The sequence below is a fragment of the Perca flavescens genome, chromosome 3 (genome assembly GCF_004354835.1).
Source record: "Perca flavescens isolate YP-PL-M2 chromosome 3, PFLA_1.0, whole genome shotgun sequence".
In the NCBI taxonomy this organism is placed as follows: domain Eukaryota; kingdom Metazoa; phylum Chordata; class Actinopteri; order Perciformes; family Percidae; genus Perca; species Perca flavescens.
This window is the reverse complement of record NC_041333.1, coordinates 13,177,926-13,204,350: the sequence shown is the minus strand read 5'-3', so window position 1 is coordinate 13,204,350 and position 26,425 is coordinate 13,177,926. Positions and strand designations below refer to the sequence as shown.

Below are 26,425 nucleotides of genomic sequence, written 5' to 3'. Positions count from 1 at the left end.
TGAAACAAACTAATTATCTTTTGGTACGATTGTAAGCTTATTGCAGTTGTAATTTGAAGTACTTATTTGAATTCAAGGTATTCTATCTGATTACTTTGCATTGGTTAACTGAACGGTATTCATTACTTTTTAGCATGTAGAAGTATATGCAGTTCTGTAAATATTTATTTTTACACACAGGAGTTAATGTTGTACAACATGTGAACACAGGAGCATTTGATAGATGAATATAAAAGCAACCTGCATTAGGGAAAGGAGTTATGAAACTTAACAAAAGGTTATAACCTGGTTGTGAATGCAGGTCAAGTTTTTGGTTTGATTTGAAAAGTCCTGGAAGAAGATTCATCGATCTCCATAGATTTCGAGCCAACCCAGTTTGATTTCTGTCACTGAATCCTATCCACTGAAGGAGCCGGATGCCCTATCTGCTTCGTGGTAGGATTGTACCAGTCACTCCACTGGTCATCACTCTTTGGATAGCCACACACTGACTATTGACTTGACTAATTTGACTTTACACTTGAAGCAAGGATTGGAAAAGGAACTTTCAATTAAATCCAAGGAAACACAATAAGTCAACTTAAAGGACAATTTATTTTATTTTATGTTAAAAGGGCCCATTTTATTTTTTTACATGTGTAAATGTATTAACCAGCAGAGAGTCAATATATTGCATAAACAGTGACACAAACAGTAAAATCACAAACAATTTGCCCTGCACCAGACAGCCGGCCACATTCACTGGTGCAATCTTGGTTTATCTAAGTTAATGGCTATGTATTTCCAACACCTCATCATTCAGAGCTAACTGTTCAGCATATCTATAAAGTCCTGTTTCAGCACTGGAGAGTCTTGCTTCACAAGATCATTTGACCATGTTCAGTATGATGTTTTTCACAGTTGGGTGTGCTGCCACTATGTGCAGGATTGTTTCTGCCAAGTCAGCGACTTTATCCTTGGGAAAGCAGAGTAGTTTTGTTTTCTTTTACTGAAAATGCTTTTTACATCTCTTACAGCAGAGTCACCCACAATCAGAATTTGAGGCCCAGTTGTTAGCTTTCCTGATAGCCTTTTACTTTTTTAGTTACTGTCAGTCCTTAACCTGGGCAACCTTATCCTCTGCAGCAGTGGCGCAAATCTGTTGTCCAGTTGCACGCTCAATTGTTGGGGAGGGTTTTTTGTTGCACATTTTTTCTTTCCCAACTATTCACGGCTGTGTCCTACTAAGTACAGTTGTTGAAGAGGTGCTCTGCCTTGATGACAATGAAGGCAAGCTGGTCACGTCACAAATCTTGGGTGGCGCAGTGGATACAACACATACCTTTGGGGTGGGATATCTGGGTTAAATTCCCACTGCGATACATCAACCAATGTGTCCCTGAGCAAGACACTTAACCCATAGTTGCTCCGGAGATGTGTGGCCTCTGACACATGTAGCAATTGTAAGTCGCTTTAGATAAAAGCGTCCGCTAAATGACATGTAATGTAATGTAATCTCAGGGTGCTGTGCTCTGCTCGTTACACCTCCCATTTTCCAGGGTTTACTCTTAGGCTTTGCTGTTAGGCGTTGCACCAAGAGAGTTCCACGGATGACTACCATTTTTTTACCACTACCACCATTTATTGGTGCTACCTAGCAATGTGTAATTCTTTAAAATTAATTTTATATTGTATGATGCTATAACTGAGCTTAATCATTCTAAATCAAACTTAGATTTGAGTGAACTTGTTTAATAATCCTACAAAAATATTGAAATAGTAATGATATAACCAAAATGTTGAGACAAAACTCAATACCACACATTTTTGTCATGCATTTTGACTTTATTTATTTTATATATTTTTCAGTTAAATGATGAAAGCCTATTTCTAAAAGGAGACATATTAAAAGGACATTCATAAAATTACATTACAATTAGGAAAATATTTAATGTAAAAACAAACATTATGAACATATAAATATTTAAATCCACAAGGTAAAGAGTATGCACAGCATAAGCTGTATAATGTATGTTGCCAACTTAACTATTTCCAAACCTTGGAATCTTAGGATTCATTTTTGTTCATTAAATGTTTCTTGGTGTTCTTCTCGGGCTTAAACAATATGATAAAACACTTTGGCGCAAATATACACAGTATTAGTCCAAAACTGGAGGCCAGAATGGCAAATATCTCCACAGCCACAGTAAATTTCCCAGGAGAGCTGAGATATGCAGGAATAAAGGTGATCCAGACTGCACAGAATATCAGCATGCTGAAGGTGATGAGCTTGGCCTCATTAAAATTATCAGGTAATTTCCGAGCTAGGACAGCTAACACAAAGCAAAAGACAGCCAGTAGACCTATGTACCCGAGCACAGCCCAGAACCCAATAGCTGAGCCTAATGCACACTCCAGGATGATTCTCTCTTTGTATATGGTTAGGTTTTTCATTGGAAAAGGGGGACTAAGTACCAACCAAATAGTACATATTAAGACTTGAATAAACGTAAAAGACACTACAGTCATTCTTTGCTGTGGAGGACCAAACCATTTCATGACATTGCTACCTGGGAGTGTAGCTTTGAAGGCCATTAACACTACTATTGTTTTTCCAAGAACACAAGACATACAAAGGACGAAAGTGATTCCAAACGCTGTGTGGCGCAGCATGCAGGACCACTCAGAGGGTGCTCCAATGAAAGTTAATGAACATAAGAAACATAGAGTCAGGGAGAAGAGCAGCAGGAAGCTCAGCTCAGAGTTGTTGGCCCTGACAATCGGGGATGTCCTGTTACGATAGAACACAGCCGCTGTTATAATGGCCAGACAGGCACCACCAACTGAGAATGTAGCCAGGATGATTCCTAGGACCTCGTTGTAGGAAAGAAACTCTACAGGCTTGGGGAGACAAGTGTCTCTCTCTGCATTAGGCCAGAACTCCTTGGGGCAAGGGAAACAATCAGGGGAATCTGAAAAAAATAAAACAAAAAGGCCTTCTAGCAGTCGTACTGTATTTTGATCTTGTACAGTACATGGGCTACGGATTAGGAGAAAAACAAATACCTGTAGCATTACTAATCTCTCCCTCAGGACACAGTATACAATCGTAACAGCAGATGGGTTTTCCTTTTTGCAGCAATTTACGAGTTCCTGGAGGACAGCTGTCAGTGCACACTGACATAGGAACCTGGCACATAGAGAGAAACAAACTCATACATATTCATGTATGCCCTGAAGCTATAGGGTTAAAGATAGTTATTTATTTATTGAACTATATTGACACATTTATATATTTATTTTACATTTAGTTATATATTTATCGCCTCATTTATTCATTAGGGCCCGAGTGCCGACAGCCGCGAAGGCCCTATTGAAACTGATGGAATTATTCATTCTTTCTTTCTTTCTTTCTTTTTTTTTTTTTTTTTCTTTCTTTCTATTATTATTATTTTCCCGTCAAATGAATTGGCTTTTTGAGGGGCTTACTATATTCAAAAACTCACCATATTTGGCGGTCACATCAAGTCTGGTGAACATTTACGCATTTTAAGGGTTTCGGGAATAGGCGCACAAAAATGGCTCACTAGCGCCCCCTAGAAAGTTAAGAAAATTGAGCCCCTGCAGTGCGTTTAACGTAGACTCACGAAACTTGGTACACATATGTAACATGTCAAGATGTACAAACAACTTCATTAGAGCCATACCCTAAACCCAACAGGAAGTCCGCCATTTTGAATGAAATGTTCGAAATTAGTGCGATTTTGGCCATTTCCATATGTCGTACTCTAACGAACTCCTCCTAGAGATTTCATCCGATCAACTTCAAACTCGGTCTGTGCCATCTTAAGATGTTAAAGATGAAAAGTTGTTAAAAGAAAAACTTTTCGTCATGAGACGTGGCCGTGGCGGGGCGGCCATTTTGTGCGTTTCTCTGCCAAAACAGGAATTGGGTGTAACTCGAGTGTACGTTGTCCGATTACCTCGAAACTTTTCAGGATTCATAAGAGTCCAACCCTGAGGACAAATAAAGGCCGATATTTACTTAAAGCCATAGCGCCCCCTAGTGACAACAGGAAGTAGGCCTAAAAGTCAAGGTGCTATACTTTAACGAACTCCTCCTAGAGATTTCATCCGATGGACTTCAAACTTGGTCTGTACCATCGCAACAACTTAACGATGAAAAGTTATTAAAAGAAAAACTTTTCGTCAGATGGTGTGGGCGTGGCGTGGCGGCCATTTTGAGTGTTTAGCGATGAATAAAGAAGTTGTTGTAACTTGAGTGTATGTTGTCGTATCTGCCCGAAATTTCTCACGAATCACAAGGGTCCAGGCCTGAGGACACCTACAGGCCAAAATTGACTTTTGGTCATAGCGCCCCCCGCTGGCATCAGGAAATCTGCCTTATATGACAAACATCATCCGATTTACATGAAACTCAGAATGTGTGGTCTACATGTGATACTGAGCCGCCCCCTATAATATGGCCACGCCCACTTACTCAGGCCACCCCCCCCCTTTCATAACATTTGAACCGTTTAAGGTATACCCTTGTGTGAGGTATCATTGAACTCAGCAGAGACTTCCTTCTTCATTGGTGATGGTTTGGCCCGCCCCCTATGTTCAAGCCAGGCCCCTTTTATTACTAATGGCCTGATTGATGTAAACACTTGTGTGAGGTATCATTGAACTCAGCAGAGACTTCCGTGTTCATTGGTGATGGTTGACCCGCCCCCTATGTTTAAACCATGCCCCCTTTCATGCATGCTGACCCATCTAAGGTAGAGTCTTGTGTGAGGTATCAATGAACTCAGCAGAGACTTCCCTTTTAATTGGTGATAGTTTGGCCCGCCCCCTATGCTTTGGCCACGCGCCCTTTCACAGCTTATGAACCGCATGATGTAGAATCTTGTGTGAGGTATCATTGTACTCAGCGGGGAGTTCCCTTTTCATTGGTGACGATTTGCGGTGTCTGAGTGCTGCGCAAATGCACGGTCGCAAGGAGCGGCGTCCACCGGTAACTCCGACGCGCACAGAGGCGCGAGGGCCCATCCATCACTGCTCGCAGCTTTAATTTATTTATGTATTTATGAATTTATTTAATATTGAATAAACTGCCATTCTAAAGTAGATTACATTGTCAGTAGCCTACTGGTTACAAGCAGGCTCGGTAGTGATTGGAGGAACAATTACAGTGAACAAAAATTCTTTCAATGTACACATATCAGACCCTACAAGATCGCCATATTTATGTCAAAGTATTGCTTTTGTGTTTCTTACTTGTGTGCTACCGTCCACCCAGGTGATGTTTCTGTTTATTTGGAACTTCTGGCCCACCGGCAGTGATTCATCGTATTGCCCTACTGTCACCAACTTAATGCTGCCACTCTCACTTTTTTGCCAGTTAACGAGTTCGTATCTGGCCACAGGATCACCATTGGCATCAAACGACACTTCATAACCATTTTGGGAAAAATGTACTTTCTTCAGCTGAGTAAGAACCTGCAAAGATGAAATAAAGGTAAACAGTGAGGGATAGCAAGGAAATAACATAAAAAAATAAATATTTTATGTCAGAAAAGGTACATTATGGCAAAAAAGGGGATTGGTGTTTCCACTTATTTTAAACTGACCTCTTTGGACTCTGTCCTGGTGAATTTGTCACACTGAGTTGTAGAATTTGTTTCCTGACACACTGCTTTATGAATGGCATGAGCTATTGCATAAACAGCCTTATATACCATGTTAGTGATCCGGAGCTGAGATGTGTCAGTGTACGGGCTCTGGAGTGTCTTTATGTCTTCAGTTCCGTCACATAATCTCTTGTCTATGGCTGCACCTAAAACACATGACAAAGGCCTTGACAATAATATGTGATTTTACTTTATTCTTCTTCCCTATGTGTTTAGTATTAGTCTACTCCTACAGGAGGGTTATGTTTTTGGTTTGGTTTGTTTGTTTGTTTGTCCACAGGAGTACAGAACAGGCCTGTTTTTAATGAATCTTGGTAGAAGGTTGTATCATGGGCCGGGGAAAACCCCATTAAATTGTTGATCAGATCCGAATCACAGGGCAGATACGCTAATTAGTTTTCATTTTCGTTAATATTGCGAGAAATGGTGGTCTGCATTCTCCAAGCACCCACCTAATTGTCTTTGATTTATTTTTGTTTTTTTAACCTGCAAAATCTACATTGTTCTAATTTATTAGTAAAACATTATTTTACAATACACACAATACAATACAAAGCACTGTTTTGCAGATATGCCTTTTCTTTATTTTTGCTGTTTCAGTTTGTATCTGGACACATTTTTTTTTTTTCAAATCTTTATTTATACTAGCTCATGGCAACACAAATCAGTCATCAGACAATTAAAAAAGGCAACAAATTAATTAAATACTGACATGATCGGCCTAACGTTTTTAAAATAAATTAAATCATCTGATATCCCTGACAATATGATAGCCTTAATAGAACTAGAAACACAGGAAGCTCCACTCAAACAATAAAAAAAAAACAAAAAAACACAACCACAAGGACACAATTGTGGGTGCCTCTCTTATGTTAAACATAAATACAAATATCTCACTTTTTCCCAGCCTGCAGTTGAATGCATCCTCCCAGAACTCAGTAAGCATTGGAGAGGCAGCCACTTTAGAAGGAGAGAGATCCAGCAAGAAGTCTCTCAGACCTGGGATGACAGATTTCTGAATGCCAAATCCGATGGTTCCAGCACAGAAGCTGAAACTCAGCAGGTCTGGGTCGGTTACCCAGTCACTGCCTATCCACTGGCGAGGTGGAGAAGGCTCAAGTGACAGCTCTTCCAGCAGGAACATCAGGTCTTTACGGGATGTATATGCCACAACAACCATAGCTGTCGACCTGAAGAGACATTTAAAATAAATACAGTATACGTTTTAAAGTACATATCAAGAAAGTAAACACAAACAAAGATGAGATAGCCTATATGACACTTTAGCAGTCTATTTGGTCTGACTGACCATTTTTATAACAATATCAGTAATGCTTAAACGTGATAAAATAAGAAACATTTCCAATTTGCCACTGAACATGAAAAAAATCATGTATCTTACATTTACAGAAAAAAATGTTTGTGCTTTTGTGTGCAGGTCAGCGTCAACACAGGGAACATCATACCTGCGGATAATGTCAGCTACTTTCTGGATCCAGCTATGTGGGTCTGTCCGATAGAAAGATTCAGAGTATTCCACACAGATCCCCTCTTTGCGTGCTGCGTCCAGAAAAGTCGCCATACCACTATTGCCATAATCCGAATCTGACCGGACAGCACCTATCCAAGTCCAGCCAAAGTGCTTTACCAACTTGGCCAGCTGGTCAGCCCGGAACTGATCACTAGGGACTGTTCTGAAGAAATTTGGGTACTGCTGCTTATCGGACAGACACGCACAAACGGCAAAGTAGCTCACCTGAAGGAAAATAACAGGGTAAATGTTAACGGGACACACAAAAAAATAAGCACTGCATGGTCTCTATTTGCAATTTTTTCCCCAGAAGTTCCGAATATTTACTTGAGGAATGTTAAAGGGCCCAATGATGCGCGAGATGCTGATGGATGATGTGGACTCAGACTCACCAACGACAGCCATCACCATACCAGATTTTGAGCAATTGTCGCCGGTGTAAAACACCGGGTCCAGGGCATTTGAAAGCTGGAATGCCACATGCACCGCCACGGGCACCGAGGCGCACGCATCATAGATGTGATATCCGAGTTTGATTCCCGGCAGCAGCTCCGTGCTGTTGTTTATCTCCTCGATGGCGAAGATCATTGCACGTGAGAAGCGCAGTTCACGGGTGTTAATGCTGCACACAGACACTCAAGTCTCTTAATCAAGGACATTCACAAATTAAAGAGAAATAGTTGTAATAATGAAGGGAAATTGCAATTCATAGTTATTGACAATGCCTGATAGCTGCCCATATGTGAACAAAATATTGTACAGGCATCAAAGAGTGCCTTAACACCAAAATTCAAAAGAGTAAATATTAGTCCAAAATGTACAAGAATCCTATTGCATGGTTAAAAAATAGTTATAGTCAATAGTCTTAATTTGTTTGTATCTTCTTAAATATATATACGTCAGTTGTAATACAAAAACATTTTCAGTTAGTATTCAAAAATGCTTTTTTTCATATTAAACTCAAATTTGTAAATGTGTGAATATAATACCTTCAGTATATATGACTAAATACTGAATTTGCACTTCATGTGAAATATATATATTTTTTGTCAGTCCAACACAAAACCTGCAACACAATTGTAAGCACATGATACAAATCACAATAATTATATCGCCACACAGTCTAACATCCTCTTATCCTCCACTTCACCCTCTTACTAACCTTCCTGTACATCTTAGCAGCTCAGGCATGGTGGCGTAGTCATGCTTCACTGTGGGCATGTAGTTGTGTATAGAGAAAACACCCCCAATAACATAGTCACCATCCATTGAGAACACAGGGAGACGAGTGGTACCCTGGAGCTTACATTTCACAGATGAAGTCTGAGTGCTGACCCCAGCACCAGTCCTATCTTCTGTAAGCCCAGCCTTTTGTTTAACACCATCCTCAGAACCAGTCAAGGCAAGAGCTGAGTTCAGATCACACAAACCCAGAGACAGGATCAGACCAATACAGAGAGCGGAGATCTCCATCCCTCAGCTGTCTGATTGTGAGCATACTGCATGTGTTTTATAGATGTTCAGACAAAGCTTCCCTCCTTCTACTGTACGTCAGTTTACTGTACATCAGAGAGAGGATGGCCTTATCCAGTCCAGTCCTACCGTTTCATCTATTTGGCTTTGATTTAGCTTATATTAGAATTAAGCCTAACAAATGCGCACGTTCAATCCCATTTAAAAAAATGCAGATACAGAAATAATTTTTGAAAGAAAATTATTTTATAATAAATGAAAGTTTATCTTTTGAATTTAGACTTAATTTATTCACTTAATTTTTTATATTTTCAGCGCATGATGAAAGAATATTTATAACATACAACATCAACATTAAATGGACATTCACAATATGACAATTAAGAAAATATTCAATGCAAAAATAACCTATTTTAGACAACAAGGTGAGGACTTTCTTGGATGTGCACAGCTTACATACTCCATTTTGCCATCTTAGCTATTTCCAAACCTCAGATGTCTTAGGATTGATTTTTGTTCATTACATGTTTCTTGGTGTTCTTCTCGGGCTTAAACAATATGATAAAACACTTTGGCGCAAATATACACAGTATTAGTCCAAAACTGGAGGCCAGAATGGCAAATATCTCCACAGCCACAGTAAATTTCCCAGGAGAGCTGACATATGCAGGAATAAAGGTGATCCAGACTGCACAGAATATCAGCATGCTGAAAGTGATGAACTTGGCTTCATTAAAATTATCAGGTAATTTCCGAGCTAGGACAGCTAACACAAAACAAAAGACAGCCAGTAGGCCTATGTACCCGATCACAGCCCAGAACCCAATAGCTGAGCCTAATGCACACTCCAGGATGATTCTCTCTTTGTATATGGTTAGGTTTTTCATTGGAAAAGGGGGACTAAGAACCAGCCAAATAGTACATATTAAGACTTGAATAAGCGTAAAAGACACTACAGTCATTCTTTGCTGTGGAGGACCAAACCATTTCATGACATTACTACCTGGGAGTGTAGCTTTGAAGGCCATTAACACTACTATTGTTTTTCCAAGAACACAAGACATACAGAGGACGAAGGTGATTCCAAACGCTGTGTGGCGCAGCATGCAGGACCACTCAGAGGGTGCTCCAATGAAAGTTAATGAACATAAGAAACATAGAGTCAGGGAGAAGAGCAGCAGGAAGCTCAGCTCAGAGTTGTTGGCCCTGACAATCGGGGATGTCCTGTGACGATAGAACACAGCCGCTGTTATAATGGCCAGACAGGCGCCACCAACTGAGAATGTAGCCAGGATGATTCCTAGGACCTCGTTGTAGGAAAGAAACTCTACAGGCTTGGGGAGACAAGTGTCTCTCTCTGCATTAGGCCAGAACTCCTTGGGGCAAGGGAAACAATCACGGGAATCTGAAAAAAATAAAACAAAAAGGCCTTCTAGCAGTCGTACTGTATTTTGATCTTGTACAGTACATGGGCTACGGATTAGGAGAAAAACAAATACCTGTAGTATTACTAATCTCTCCCTCAGGACACAGTATACAATCATAACAGCAGGTGGGTTTTCCTTTTTGCAGCAATTTACGAGTTCCTGGAGGACAGCTGTCAGTGCACACTGACATAGGAACCTGGCACATAGAGAGAAACAAACTCATACATATTCATGTATGCCCTGAAGCTATAGGGTTAAAGATAGATATTTATTTATTGAACTATACTGACACATTTATATATTTATTTTACATTTAGTTATATATTTATCGCCTCATTTATTAATTTTAGGATGTATTCTGTAGCTATATTTATTTATTTATTAGGGTCCGAGCACCGACAGCCGCGAAGGCCCTATTGAAACTGAAGGAATTATTATTATTTTCTGTAAGTGAATTGGCTTGTTGAGGGGCTTAACATATTGAAAACTTATCAAAATTGGCGGTCGCATGAAGTCTGTTGAAAATGTACGTATTTTAAGGGTTTCGGGAAAAAATTGCTCGCTAGCGCCCCTTACAAAGTAAAAAAAATTGAGCCCCTGCAGTGCGTGTAACATAGACTCACAACACTTGATACACATATGTAACATGTCAAGATGTACAAAAAACGTCATTGGAGCCATACCCTAAACCCAACAGGAAGTCCGCCATTTTTATTTCAATGTTTGAAATTAGTGCGATTTTGGCCATTTCTACATGTCGTACTTTAACGAACTCCTCCTAGAGATTTCATCTGATCAACTTCAAATTTGGTCTGTGCCATCTTAAGACGTTAAAGATGAAAATGTTTTAAAAGAAAAACGTTTCGTCATAGGACGTGGCCTTGGCGGGGCGGCCATTTTGTGTGTTTCGCCATCAAAACAGGAAGTGGCTGTAACTTGAGTGGACATTGTCCAACTGGCTCGAAACTTTTCAGGATTCATAAGAGTCCAACCCTGAGGACAAATAAAGGCCAGTATTTACTTAAAGTCATAGCGCCCCCTAGTGGCAACAGGAAGTAGGCCTAAAAGTCAAGGTGCTATACTTTAACGAACTCCTCCTAGAGATTTCATCCGATGGACTTCAAATTTGGTCTGTATCATCCCAACACCTTAACGATGAAAAGTTATTAAAAGAAAAACTTTTCGTCAGACAGTGTGGGCGTAGCGTGGCGGCCATTTTGAGTGTTTAGCGATGAACAAAGAAGTTGTTGTAACTTGAGTGTACGTTGTCGTATCTGCCCGAAATTTCTCAACATTGACAAGGGTCCAGGCCTGAGGACACCTACAGGCCAAAATTTACTTTTGGTTATAGCGCCCCATGCTGGCAACAGAAAATGCGCCTTTTATGACAAACATCATCCGATTTACATGAAACTTATAATGTGTGGTCTACATGTGATATGTATGCCGCCCCCTATACTTTAACCATGCCCACTTACTCAGGCCACGCCCTCTTTCATAACATTTGAACCGTTTAAGGTAGAGTCTTGTGTGAGGTATCATTGAACTCAGCAGAGAGTTCATTCTTCATTGGTGATGGTTTGACCTGCCCCCTAACCTTTAACCACGCCCCCTTTTATAACTAATGACCTGTTTGATGTAGACCCTTGTGTGAGGTATCATTGAACTCAGCAGAGACTTCATACTTCCTGCTTCTTACAGTGCAGACGCTCTATTGCTTGCTCCTGCTTCTGCTTGCATATTTCTGCTGATAATCTTGCTTTTCCTCTGAGAGAAACTATGAGCAGCGGCTCTACGATACTTATAAATCACTGGACTATACGTTTTTTGTAGACATAGTAGGCTATTGTCATATTTGAACATTTTTCTGCGTGAGCGTGGCCTACCAATAGCTCAAGCCTGTCCTAAAGTGACTGTAGCTAAAGCTAATTAGCAGCAAGATGCCACCCTTCTCCATAGAGGACTGCTACAAACTCCTTCAAAAGATTGCAGTTCTGGAAACCAAAATGTACCGGTTAGAAGTAAATATGGAAGTGAACGGATCATGTGGAAATGACACCACTTTACCAGTGACCCAAAACAATGGACAAAAGCATGTTAACACACGGCTAACTAGCAAGACCACTAAGAAACAGGAGGGCTGTGGAATCGGATAATAAATCAACAAGTGGCAGTCCTCCCTGGAACTCTTTTGGTGCAAAGCCTAAGAGTAAATCATTTTCCTGGGAAATGGGAGGACTAACGGGCACGACACAGCGCCCTGAGATTTGTGATACGACCGGCTGGCCTGCATTATCACCCAGGCAGAGCGCCTCTTCAACCCCTGTACTTAGCAGGACACGGTCGTGGACAGCTGCAAAAGGGAAAATCAGCAACAAAATGGCTCCCCAACAACTGAGTGTGCAGGTGAAGAACATATTTGCTCCTCTGCTGCAGGACCCTGGACATGACCTGGATTACGTCTCATCGTCACACAGCAGGGTAAGGACTGAGAGCAATTCTAAAAGTAAAAAGCTACAGGGAAAGCTAATGACTGGGCCCCAAACTCTGATTGTGGGTGACTCTGCTGTGAAAGATATAAAAAGCAGTAAAAACACCAAAATACTCTGTTTTCCCAAAGACATAGTGTCTGACTTGGCCCAAAGAATCCCAGATATCGTAGCAGCACACCCAACTGTGAAGAACATTATACTGCATATAGGGTCAAATGATGTTGTAAAGCAAAAGTCTGAAGTGCTGAAGCTCCCTAAACGCAAAGGTGTTTGTCAGTGGCCCTATACCGCCAGTCAGAGGAGGAGCTGAGAGTTTTGGCAGACTGTTGGCACTGAACAGATGGCTTTCAACTGCATGTACCAACAACCATTCTATGCAGTTCATTGACAATTTTAACATTTTCTGTGGCTGCAGACATCTTTTTAAAGCAGATGAACTATTCCTTAACAAGCCAGGAGTAAAGCTGTTCACCTCTAGCCTACTTTACTTTCTGCACCACACATCTGCTCCCTTGGCCAAGGACACAAGACAAGATGACCCAAAACAAGAGGAAGACACAACAAAGTGCGGCAGTGAGCCACCACAGCCCCCACCTGAGCAAAGATTTGACCATGGGAGACCAAAGACCCGAGATGAGAAATCTCAACCCCCCTTCTCACCCGTCCAACACTCCTCAAACCCCTTTGACAACCACAAAAGCTTTGAGGACCTCTTTAAGGATACGTCGCTCTCCGCTCTTTCCCCCATCCCCATGTTGGAGTTCACTGACCAGATGAAGCAGCTGGTAAATGCTGGAACCAAGTATGCCCCCCTTCCTTCTCCCATTGTAAAACGCCAGGCACCTCTGCCCCCTCAAGGACGGCAGTTAACTCCTTCTCCCCAAACTGATAAGGATGCTTGTGTGCAAAATGCAGGAAGCATTAAATGATATGGGCCAGGTCCAGGCTGCATGCCTAGTAGCACTCATGACTTTTTCCAAGACAAGCCTGGGCTCTGCGTATTAGATTCTTCCACAATTTATGTTGTGATAAGTAATAGAAAAAGAATGGTGAATAAGCACGTAACTGCAAACTTTGCAAATTTAGCATCCATTCCTCGTCAGCCACAGTCTGTCCCAAAAAATGAAAACGCACTAACACTAGCACTACTAAACGTTAGGTCTTTGGCGGGAAAATCATTTTTAATCAATGATTTTATTATCAACCACAATCTTGATTTTATGTTTTTAACTGAAACCTGGTTGGACCATAATAACAGTGCTGCTTTTCTCATTGAGTCAGCCCCCCCCTAACTTCAGTTTTGTGAGTGAGAATAGAGTGAATAAGAAAGGAGGTGGAGTCGCCATTTTGTTTAATGACTCATTCCAATGTACGCAAATATCTTACGGAAATTTTGCTTCTTTTGAATATGTGGCTCTTCAGCTAAGATCCTCCCCTCAAGCTCTACTTCTAAATATCTACAGGCCACCTAAATACTGTGGAAACTTCTTTGACGACTTTACTGAACTGTTGTCTATAATCTGTATTAACTTTGACCATGTAATTATTGCGGGTGATTTCAACATTCATGTTGACAACCCCCAGGACCGAGGGACCAAAGAACTGTGTTGTGTTTTTGAGAGCTATGGACTGACTCAGCATGTGACACAGCCCACGCACAATAAGGGGCACACTCTGGACTTGATTATCTCCAAGGGTCTGAACATTTCCAAGGTTGTGGTGACTGATGTTGCTCTCTCTGATCATTCCTGTGTTTTCTTTAACGGCACTATCTCTCTGCCCAAAAGTGTTCAAACAAAGTTAATCAGAAAACGGTATATCACTGAAAACACCAGTGAATCATTCATTCAGCTTTTCTCCTCTACACCCACCCTCACTGGGGCCTCTGTCACTGAGCTTGTAGATAATTTCAACTGTAAAATTACGAATGTTATTGATGCTATTGCTCCCACTAAGGTCAAAGCTGTCTCTGGTAAGGAAAGATCTCCATGGAGAAATTTTATAGTTGTGAGAACAGAAAAAAGAGAGTGTCGAAAAGCTGAACGCAGTTGGCGAAAATCTAATCTCCAGGTCCATTATAACACTTATAAAGAGAGACTTCGCATTTATAATATGGAACTAAGGAATGCAAGGTGGTCCTTTTTCTCTGACATTATTGCCAGAAACAATAATTCACATGCTTTGTTTGCTACTGTTGATAGATTAACAAACCCTCCAGTACCAATAGCATCTGAACTGTTGTCTACCAAGGCTTGCAATGACTTTGCCTCCTTCTTCACAGACAAAATTCTGAAAATTAGACAAACAGTCAGTGCTTCCATATCAAGTACAGGATATGTGTTGTCACAGTGTGCACGCAAAACAAATTCCAACATGACACAATTTCATACGATCAACCTTAAAAACCTGGAGGACATTATACAACATCTGAAAACCTCCTCCTGTTGCCTTGATATTCTACCAACGGGTGTTTTCAAAAATGTTTCGAATTGTTTGGCTTCTGGTCTTCTACATATTGTAAACACATCTCTGCTCTCAGGTATCTTCCCACAGGCCCTGAAAACTGCAGTCATCAAGCCACTCCTAAAAAAGAACAATCTAGACACGACACTAATGAGCAACTATAGGCCAATATCAAACCTTCCATTTTTAAGTAAAATCATAGAAAAAGTGTTTTTTCAACAACTCAACCTTTTCTTATCGCTAAACAACAGTTTTGATGCCTTCCAGTCAGGTTTTCAACCACACCACAGCACTGAGACGGCTCTTGTTAAAGTCTTTAGTGACATCCACTTAAACACAGATAGTGGCAAAATTTCAGTCTTAGTATTACTTGATCTCAGTGCTGCATTTGATACGGTAGACCATGACATATTGATTGACCGATTGGAAAACTGGGTTGGTCTTTCTGGCTCAGTACTAAAGTGGTTTGAATCCTATTTAAAGAATAGGGACTACTTTGTGTCTATAGGTAATTATACATCTGAGCATACAAATATGACATGCGGAGTTCCCCAAGGCTCAGTTCTGGGGCCTCTTCTGTTCAACATCTACATGCTTCCATTGGCTCAGATTATGGAAAACAACAAAATAAGTTACCATAGTTATGCGGATGACACACAAATTTACATAACCTTATCGCCAGGGAACTATAGCCCAATACAACAATTAAATATGTGCATTGAACAGATTAATGATTGGATGTGCCAGAACTTTCTGGGAGGTGGTTGTTTTTGGAGCAAAAGAGGAACGATTGAAAGTCAGCGCTCAGCTTCAAACGAAAATGTTAAAAACAACAGACAAAGCAAGAAATCTTGGTGTAGTCATGGACTCAGACCTAAATTTTAAAAGCCACATTAACATAATAAAAAAATCAGCCTATTATCACCTTAAAAATATATCAAGGGTTAAAGGGCTTATGTCTCAGCAGGATCTGGAAAAACTTTCAACTTCAAACTCCATGCTTTTATCTTCAGTAGACTTGACTACTGTAACAGTGTCTTTACAGGTCTCCCTAAAAAATCAATCAGACGGCTGCAGCTGATTCAGAACGCTGCTGCTTGAGTCCTCACTAAAACCAAGAAAGTGGATCACATCACTCCAGTACTAAAGTCTCTACACTGGCTTCCAGTGCCTCAAAGAATTGATTTCAAAATACTTTTACTGGTTTATAAATCACTAAACGGTTTAGGGCCAAAATACATTTCTGATCTGCTACTTCATTATGACCCACCCAGACCTCTCAGGTCGTCTGAGACAGGTCTACTTGTTGTCCCCAGAGTCAGAACTAAACAGGGGGAAGCAGCGTTCAGTTTTTATGCTCCACATATTAGGAACAAACTCCCAGAAACCTGTAGGTCCACTGCAACTCTCAGTTCTTTTAAATCTAAGCTAAAGACCTATCTTTTTGATGTTGCTTTTCTTTAAATAATCTATTTTATTAACTTTAATTTCTTATACTGCACTGTAACTTTTATTCTTATACTGCACTATAAATTTTATTCTTGTCTTTTAATGTTTTTAATTTGTTTATTATTGTTTTTTAATTGTTTTCTAACTGCTGTTTAATGTTTTATGTAAAGCACTTTGAATTGCCCTGTTGCTGAAATGTGCTATACAAATAAAGCTGCCTGGCCTTGCCTTGCCTTGCCTTCATTGGTGATGGTTTGGCCCGCCCCCTATATTTAAGCCACGCCCCCTTTCATGCATGCTGACCCATCTAAGGTAGAGTCTTGTGTGAGGTATCAATGAACTCAGCAGAGACTTCCTTTTTAATTGGTGATAGCTTGGCCCGCCCCCTATGCTTTGGCCACGCCCCCTTTCACAGCTAATTAACCGCATGACGTAGAATCTTGTGTGAGGTATCGTACTCGGCGGGGAGTTCCCTTTTCATTGGTGATGATTTGCGGTGTCTGAGTGCTGCGCAAATGCACGGTCACAAGGAGCGGCGTCCACCGGTAACTCCGATGCCGAGGGCCCGTCCATCACTGCTCGCAGCTTTAATTTATTTATGTATTTATTAATTTATTTAATATTGAATAAACTGCCATTCTAAAGTAGATTACGTTGTCAGTAGCCTACTGGTTACAAGCAGGCTCGGTAGTGATTGGAGGAAAAATTACAGTGAACAAAAATTCTTTCAATGTACACATATCAGACCCTACAAGATTGCCATATTTATGTAAAAGTATTGCTTTTGTGTTTCTTACTTGTGTGCCACCGTCCACCCAGGTGATGTTTCTGATTATTTGGAACTTCAGGCCCACTGGCAGTGATTCATCGTATTGCCCTACTGTCACAAACTTAATGCTGCCACTCTCACTTTTTTGCCAGTTAACCAGTTCATATCTGGCCACAGGATCACCATTGGCATCAAATGACACTTCATAACCATTTCGGGAAAAATTTACTTTTTTCAGGTGAGCAAGAACCTGCAAAGATGAAATAAAGGTAAACAGTGAGGGAGAGCAAGGAAATAACATAAAAAAACAAATATTTTATGTCAGAAAAGGTACATTATGGCAAAAAAGGGGATTGGTGTTTCCACTTATTTTAAACTGACCTCTTTGGACTCTGTCCTGGTGAATTTGTCACACTGAGTTGTAGAATTTGTTTCCTGACATACTGCTTTATGAATGGCATGAGCTATTGAATAAACAGCCTTATATACCATGTTAGTGATCCGGAGCTGAGATGTGTCAGTGTACGGGCTCTGGAGTGTCTTTATGTCTTCAGTTCCATCACATAATCTCTTGTCTATGGCTGCCCCTAAAACACATGACAAAGGCCTTGACAATAATATGTGATATTACTTTATTCTTCTTCCCTATGTGTTATGTATTAGTCTACTCCGGCAGGAGGGTTATGTTTTTGGTTCGGTTTGTTTATCTGTTTGTCCACAGGAGTACAGAACAGGCCTGTTTTTAATGAAACTTGGTAGAAGGTTGTATCATGGGCTGGGGAAAACCCCATTAAATTGTTGATAAGATCCGAATCACAGGGCAGATACGCTAATTAGTTTTCCCTTTCGTTAATATTGTCAGTGACCTTCTAATTGTCTTTGATTTATTTATTTTTTTTTAGCCTGCAAAATGTGCCTTGCAGAAATCCATATATCTACATTGTTCTAATTTATTAGTAAAACATTATTTTACAATACACACAATACAATACAAAGAACTGTTTTGTAGATATGTCTTTTTCATTTTTGCTGTTTCAGTTTGTATCTGGACATATTTTAGTTTTTTTTTCAAATCTTTATTTATACTAGCTCACGGCAACACAAATCAGTCATCAGACAATTAAAAAAGGCAACAAATTAATTAAATACTGACATGATCAGCCTAACGTTTTTAAAATAAATTAAATTAAATCATCTGATATCACTGACAGTATGATAGCCTTAATATAACTAGAAACACAGGAAGCTCCACTCAAACAATAAAAAAAACAAAAAAAACACGACCACAAGGACACAATTGTGGGTGCCTCTCTTATGTTAAACATAAATACAAATATCTCACTTTTTCCCAGCCTGCAGTTGAATGCATCCTCCCAGAACTCAGTAAGCACTGGAGAGGCAGCCACTTTAGAAGGAGAGAGATCCAGCAAGAAGTCTCTCAGACCTGGGATGACAGATTTCTGAATGCCAAATCCGATGGTTCCAGCACAGAAGCTGAACCTCAGCAGGTCTGGGTCGGTTACCCATTCACTGCCTATCCACTGGCGAGGTGGAGAAGGCTCAAGTGACAGCTCTTCCAGCAGGAACATCAGGTCTTTACGGGATGTAAATGCCACAACAACCATAGCTGTCGACCTGAAGAGACATTTAAAATAAATACAGTATACGTTTTAAAATACATATCAAGAAAGTAAACACAAATAAAGATGAGATAGCCTATATGACACTTTAGCAGGCTATTTGGTCTGACTGACCATTTTTATAACAATATCAGTGATGCATAAACGTGATGAAAAAAAGAAACATTTCCAATTTGCCACTGAACATGAAAAAAATCATGTATCTTACATTTACAGAACATTTTTGTTGTGCTTTTGTGTGTAGGTTAGTGTCAACACAGGGAACATCAAACCTGCGGATAACGTCAGCTACTTTCTGGATCCTGCTACGTGGGTGGGTCCGATAGAAAGATTCAGAGTATTCCACACAGATCCCTTCTTTGCGTGCTGCGTCCAGAAAAGACGCCATACCACTATTGCCATAATCCGAATCTGACCGGACAGCACCTATCCAAGTCCAGCCAAAGTGCTTTACCACTTTGGCCAGCGCGTCAGCCCGGAACTGATCACTAGGGACTGTTCTGAAGAAATTCGGGTACTGCTGTTTATCAGACAGACATGCACAAGTGGCCAAGTAGCTCACCTGAAGGAATATAACAGGGTAAATTTTAACAGGACACACAAAAAAATAAGCACTGCATGGTCTCTATTTGCAATTTTTTTCCCCAGAAGTTCTGAATATTTACTTGAGGTATGTTAAAGGGCCCGATGATGCGCGAGATGCTGATGGATGACGTGGACTCAGACTCACCAACGACAGCCATCACCATACCAGATTGTGAGCAATTGTCGGCGGTGTAAAACACCGGGTCCAGGGCATTTGAAAGCTGGAATGCCACATGCACCGCCATGGGCACCGAGGCGCACGCATCATAGATGTGATAACCGAGTTTGATTCCCGGCAGCAGCTCCGTGCTGTTGTTTATCTCCTCGATGGCAAAGATCATTGCGCGTGAGAAGCGCAGTTCACGGGTGTTAATGCTGCACACAGACACTCAAGTCTCTTAATCAAGGACATTCACAAATTAAAGAGAAATAGTTGTAATAATGAAGGGAAATTGCAATTCATAGTTATTGACAATGCCTGATAGTTGCCCATATGTGAACAAAATATTGTACAGGCATCAAAGAGTGCCTTAACACCAAAATTCAAAAGAGTAAATATGAGTCCAAAATGTACAAGAATCCTATTACACGGTTAAAAAATAGTTATAGTCAATAGTCTTAATTTGTTTGTATCTTCTTAAATATATATACGCCAGTTGTAATACAAAAACATTTTCAGTTAGTATTCAAAAATGCTTTTTTTCATATCAAACTCAAATTTCAAATGTGTGAATACAATACCTGCAATAGATATGACTAAATACTGAATTTGCACTTTATGTGAAATACATATATATTTTTTTGTCAGTCCAACACAAAACCTGCAACACAATTGTAAGCACATGATACAAATCACAATAATTATATCGCCACACAGTCTAACATCCTCTTATCCCCCACTTCACCCTCTTACTAACCTTCCTGTACATCTTAGTGGCTCAGGCATGGTGGCGTAGTCATGCTTCACTGTGGGCATGTAGTAGTGTATGGACAAAACACCCCCAATAACATAGTCACCATCCATTGAGAACACAGGGAGACGAGTGGTACCCTGGAGCTTACATCTCACAGATGAAGTCTGAGTGCTGACCCCAGCACCAGTCCTATCCTCTGTAAGCCCAGCCTTTTGTTTAACACCATCCTCAGAACCATTCAAGGCAAGAGCTGAGTTTAGATCACACAAACCCAGAGACAGGATCAGGCCAATACAGAGAGCAGATATCTCCATCCCTCAGCTGTCTGATTGTGGGCATACTGCATGTGTTTTATAGATGTTCAGACAAAGTTTCCCTCCTTCTACTGTACGTCAGTTTACTGTACATCAGAGAGAGGATGGCTTTATCCAGTCCAGTCCTACCGTTTCATCTATTTGGCTTTGATTTAGCTTATATTAGAATTAAGCCTAACAAATGCGAACCTTCAATTCCATTTTAAAAAATGCAGATACAGAAATAATTTTTAAAAGAAAATTATTTTATAATAAATGAAAGTTTATCTTTTGAATTTAGACTTAATTTATTCACTTCATTTTTAATATTTTCAGCGCATGATGAAAGAATATTTATAAAATACAAAATCAACATTAAAAGGACATTCACAATATGAAAATTAAGAAAATATTCAATGCAAAAATCTATTTTAGACAACAAGGTGAAGACTTTCTTGGATGCAAATATACACAGTATTAGTCCGAAACTGGAGGCCAGAATGGCAAATATCTCCATAGCCACAGTAAATTTCCCAGGAGAGCTGACATATGCGGGAATAAAGGTGATCCAGACTGCCCAGAATATCAACATGCTGAAGGTGGTGAGCTTGGCCTCCTCAAAATTATCAGGTAATTTCCGAGCTAGGACAGTTTTAGGACCAAGCAGAGGGTTAATCACTAATTTTAACCAAAAATGGCTCAGATTGAGCTGACTGCAGAGACAAGGGACACAGGGAAGGCAAGACAAAGGATCTTGGCCTACATATGAATCCCATAGCTGGTTTCACCAAACTCCTACAGGCCGCCACTTCGCAAAATGGAGTATCTACGTTCAACACGAGGAGAACAAGGCAGACTGGTGGTGAGACAAAGAACTGCTTCACACCTGTGACAAAGTTGCATGTTTCCCATTGGCCGTCTCTAAAAAAAAATTATTTTTGAAAATTAATTTTTCTGCAACCTGCCAAGCATACATTCAGTTGTGGTCTGTGAATTTTTCAGTGTGTACATTGGTTAGTAGACAACAACATGTTCACGCTCTACTTGAACCCTTGACAGTAACGGCTATTACTCACCTGAGGTGTCCGGGCCTCTACGGCCACCTGACAGGATCGGGTTGGTGGTAAATGGTAGTAATTAGCTTAGTTAGCAGTCAAGAATTTCATGCTCTACTCGATCTTAAAGTTATTAATACTAACACTCAGATTTTTGACAGTAACAGCTATCACCTGAGGTGGTGCGACCACCTGATGGAATTGGGTTGGTGGTAAATGGTAGTAATAAGCTTAATTAGCAGTCAACACTTAAAACTAAAGGAACTACAGGTTAAGCCTTTCACCTGCTCCTTGAATGAACTTGTTCACAGTTAATTTTCCTTTGTCACCACAAAGGAATTGAGCCCTGGTAGCAATCTGTTTACTAGAGGTAAAATGAGTTGCTTCGAGTACAAGAGGCTGGAGGCGAAAGCTTCCAACGAGCCGACCGACACAGTCCTGCAGAATGTGGTCGCTTGTCTCATCCTAGACTCTGAAGAGAATAACCGTGATGGTTATGAAACTACATGCGATGAAATACTCCAGGAACTATTGGCTTACAGGGCACAGCTGTCTTGGATGCTAAAAGCTAGCATACAAGGTTTGCTTGGCCAATTGGTGCTCATCTATCAGAGCCGAACCCATCGGCAACGCGCTGTCCTCCAAGCATAGCTCGCACAGCTGCAAGACAGCTATGAAGCTGAGCAGCGCAAAACAGCCTGGCTTAGACAGAGAGTCCAAGCCAGGCGTGATGAGGTCTCCCGGTTAGAGGAGAGCCGTGAGGACCTCTCGGCACAGCCCCGGCGTGCCAAGCAAAGAACAGCGTTCTATTCTCCTCCTCCTTGGTCTCCTCACAGTCAGAGACACCATTTTTCTTCGCCACCTCGGCGAAAAACCCACTTGTCTTCTTCCCAGAGAAGAGACCGTTCTTGTTCATCTTCTTCTCGTCCTCCTACTCGGAAAGACCGATCTTGTTCATCTCCGCTACCTTGGCGGAGAAAACCCTCTTCCTCACCTTCCCGGAGGAGGGACCCTTCTTCTTCTTCATCTCCTCCCCCTCGGAGGAGAGATTACCACTCCCCTGCCAAAAGGGGGAGGAATGTCTTGCAACATCAGAGGAACACAGGTAGAATCAGAGCTTCCGTCCACTGACAAACGGTGCGAGCCACAAAGCTCGCCATCCCGCTTTGATCAGACTCTATCCCCACTGCCAAAGGGGAGGAGCCGTCCTCAACTGAGTGACAATGATTCTCATGATGTTCTGAACGACCCCCGCCGGCTCCAGAGACGTGATCTGATCGAGCCTTGGCTGCATGATACTCTCCCATTACGACAGAGTGACCGGTGTGACCCAACGGAACGGGTAAGTATGCTGACCCCTTCGCACATCCAAGAATCACGTGATTCTGCCTTTGACCCTGAGCCTGACCCTCCTACCACATTCAACGGTCCAGCTGACCTGGATGAACCTACTTGGCTCCCCTCGGAGCCTCCAGTCACTTCGGTCTACTCAGAGACCACGGCTAGCAGCCTGGTGAACTCCAGTAGGGAGGTGTCAGAGTTAGTCATAGGTGAGAGTTATCAAGAGCCTCTATCGGGCCGTTTGCTGGAAACTGGTGCTCCACTCCTCAAGGAGACACCCCAGCTAATTTCTGATTGCAACATCCTGCTTCCTGAAGAAACCATAACTTCTCCACTCGTTAAAGAGGAAGAAAACCTCCAAACCTTGTGCGGTAAAAGTGGATCAAAACTTTCACCCACTGCAATGGATACTTTGTGTAGCTCAAAGCCACACTCTGCCTGGACTCCACCCCCACGAAAGGGGGAGGGAACACCCAATGACTCGGACAACACGCGTCCATCCCCAAAACAAGGTCTGTATCCAGCAGAACTGTCAAACTCCTCAAAGGGGCCTGACACCGATTCGTCATCAGCCGAACTAGACCAGGGATGTAACCTAAAGGAGCCCAGAGTGCTCCCTGAAACCACGACGCCTAGTGCTTCACAAACCCCTCCCCTGATGTCCTGGGGAGACCCTGCCCACGGTACAGATACCGCAGCAGGGGAAAAAGGGGGTGTGAGCATCCTAGCCCTGCTGGATTGCGTCTCCAGAATAAGTCAGACACAGTCTAACACTTCTGCAGAAATCATTAAAACAATGCTTCCCCTCAGTACACCAGTATTAGGCGTAGCATTCAGTGGTAGCATTCCCAGCTACCTGCCTGATAAACCACCCATCACAAAACCTGTTTTGGTCAATATCACACCCCAGAGGATGACTCTGGTGCATCCTAGTCTCATCTGTGTGAGTGACACAGAAGACTTGGGCAGCGGTCACAACCAACTGAGGCCGGGCCCGCTCGCTGACAGCCACCGGGGACACAGTCAGGCCCAGGTCAACACCCTGAGGTCACCTGATCCTGCAGGCAGTCTGCCAGCCCCAGACAGACAAGTCACCGTCATTCATGAGCAAATGGCCATGATTCTTCTAGAGCCTGATCCTGGCTCTGACTTGTCCTTGTCGCCGGCGAGAATACAGCCGCCACAGTCTGGCAGCCTCGACTTTTCCAACCCTCACAGGTATTTCCTTTGCTCGCTGAACAACAGCGATGCACTGTGCCACACCTGTATGGTTAAAGGTTCACCCCTTTATGGCGCCACGCCAACAGACGTGCCCATATCACTTTGGCCAAAGAATCTTGCCATCAGGCCAGACTGGCACCATTACTTGCGCCTACCTGACCCGCATCCAGCTTTTGCACAGAAAAAACAATGCCTTTCTTCAGAGTCCCTGCAGACTCTCTTCAAGGTGGCTGGAGCAGGCGCCTTCTCTGAACTCCAGGGAAAGGGGGTCATACACTTATGGCTCCACCTCCAGGTAAACTTGATCGGCCCAGTTACCAGAACTGGGCGAGGTATCCAGTACCTCCTCATTGTCACGGGCAGCCTCAACATGTGGGTTGAATGCCTTTCAGCACCCAACTGCATAGCCGTGACAACCACGGTCCTGCTCCTGAACCACACGTTCAGTCAGAACAACTCCACATGCGGTCCTCACTCCCAGGAGAAGAGCAGCTTCTGCACCTGGAAAGGGGGAGGGAGGCTTTCCCCCCCAAGAGGATAAGACTCAATCCAGTTGAGTCATAGGGATAGCTGCATGCCTCACGTCACTCTGTTGACATGCACTTCCATCCTAAACTTTTCAAACAGTAATCAAACTACCTCAGAGCTTCGGTAGTAAAATTCTTTTCAGGATACCATTTACTGTTAGTTCCATTCTGTTCCTCAAGAACCCAGTGCATGCTTTAGACTGTCAGGTGTCACAGAAAACACAACCAGGTGCTAGTAGCGAGAGATTTAATGCGAAGCATCGGTAGAGAAGGAATCTCTTCGGTCAACAAACTCAAGCCTTGTTATAGACCCATAAATCTGCTACTAACCGTATTGTGCTATCTTCACAGGTACATCTGACATATAGTCTTGGCAGTGCAATTCCAAATTTATGTAGCTCATAAGAATAAGAGATAGGACTCGTTTTTGTTTGGCCATTTCCACATGTCGTACTTTAACGAACTCCTTCTAGAGATTTCATCCGATCAACTTCAAACTCGGTCTGTACCATCTTAAAAAATTAAAGATAAAAAGTTGTTAAAAGAAAAACCTTTTGTCATAGGGCGTGGCCGTGGCGGGGCGGCCATTTTGTGCGTTTCGCCGCCGAAACAGGAAGTGGGTGTAACTCGAGTGTACGATTACCTCGAAACTTTTCAGGATTCATAAGAGTCCAACCCTGAGGACAAATAAAAGCCGATATTTACTTAAAGTCATAGCGCCCCGTAGTGACAACAGGAAGTAGGCCTAAAAGTCAAGGTGCTATACTTTAACGAACTCCTCCTAGAGATTTCATCCGATGGACTTCAAACTTGGTCTGTACCATCCCAACAACTTAACGATGAAAAGGTATTAAAAAAAAAACTTTTCGTGAGACGGTGTGGGCGTGGCGGCCATTTTGAGTGTTTAGCGATGAACAAAGAAGTTGTTGTAACTTGAGTGTACTTAGTGAGTGTCGTATCCCACCGAAATTTCTCACGATTGACAAGGGTCGTGGCCTGAGGACAACTACAGGCTAAAATTCAATTTTGGTCATAGCGCCCCCTGCTGGCAACATGAAATGCGCCTTGTTTGACAAACATCATCCGATTTACATAAAACTCAGAATGTGTGGTCTACATGTGATACTGAGCCGCCCCCTATAATATGACCACGCCCACTTACTCAAGCCACGCCCCCTTTCATAACATTTGAACCGTTTAAGGTATACCCTTGTGTGAGGTGTCATTGAACTCAGCACAGACTTCCTTTTTAATTTTTGATGGTTTGACCCGCCCCCTGTGCTTAAGCCACGCCCCCTTTTATAACTAGTGACCCGATTGATGTAAACCCTTGTGTGAGATATCATTGAACTTAGCAGAGACTTCCTTCTTCATTGGTGATGGTTTGGCCCGCCCCCCTGTGCTTTGGCCACGCCCCCTTTCACAGCTAATGAACCGCATGATGTAGAATCTTGTGTGAGGTATCGTTGTACTCGGTGGGAAGTTCCCTTTTCATTGTTGACGATTTGCGGCGTCTGAGTGCGCAGTCGCAAGGAGCGGCGTCCGCCGGTAACCCCGACGCGCGCAGAGGCGC

General features: G+C 42.0%; 2 protein-coding genes across 2 annotated transcripts; both read right to left on the bottom strand.

Annotated features, from left to right (window-relative positions):
• Positions 1 to 2,046: 2,046 nt before the first annotated feature.
• LOC114552268 (extracellular calcium-sensing receptor-like) lies at positions 2,047 to 8,487 on the bottom strand. The gene is made up of 8 exons (XM_028572935.1): positions 8,366 to 8,487; positions 7,531 to 7,825; positions 7,139 to 7,428; positions 6,570 to 6,862; positions 5,613 to 5,818; positions 5,260 to 5,481; positions 3,046 to 3,169; positions 2,047 to 2,951 (listed from the first exon to the last, which is right to left on the bottom strand). Exons 1-8 carry the CDS (start codon positions 8,470 to 8,472, stop codon positions 2,047 to 2,049), a joined length of 2,442 nt encoding a protein of 813 aa, XP_028428736.1. The 5' UTR covers positions 8,473 to 8,487.
• Positions 8,488 to 9,176: 689 nt separating this feature from the next.
• LOC114552267 (extracellular calcium-sensing receptor-like) lies at positions 9,177 to 20,516 on the bottom strand. Its single transcript, XM_028572933.1, has 8 exons — positions 20,419 to 20,516; positions 19,582 to 19,876; positions 19,189 to 19,478; positions 18,619 to 18,911; positions 17,658 to 17,863; positions 17,305 to 17,526; positions 10,176 to 10,299; positions 9,177 to 10,081 (listed from the first exon to the last, which is right to left on the bottom strand). The coding sequence occupies exons 1-8, from the start codon at positions 20,475 to 20,477 to the stop codon at positions 9,177 to 9,179; spliced, it is 2,394 nt and encodes a 797-aa protein (XP_028428734.1). The 5' UTR covers positions 20,478 to 20,516.
• Between the last annotated feature and the right edge of the window lie 5,909 nt (positions 20,517 to 26,425).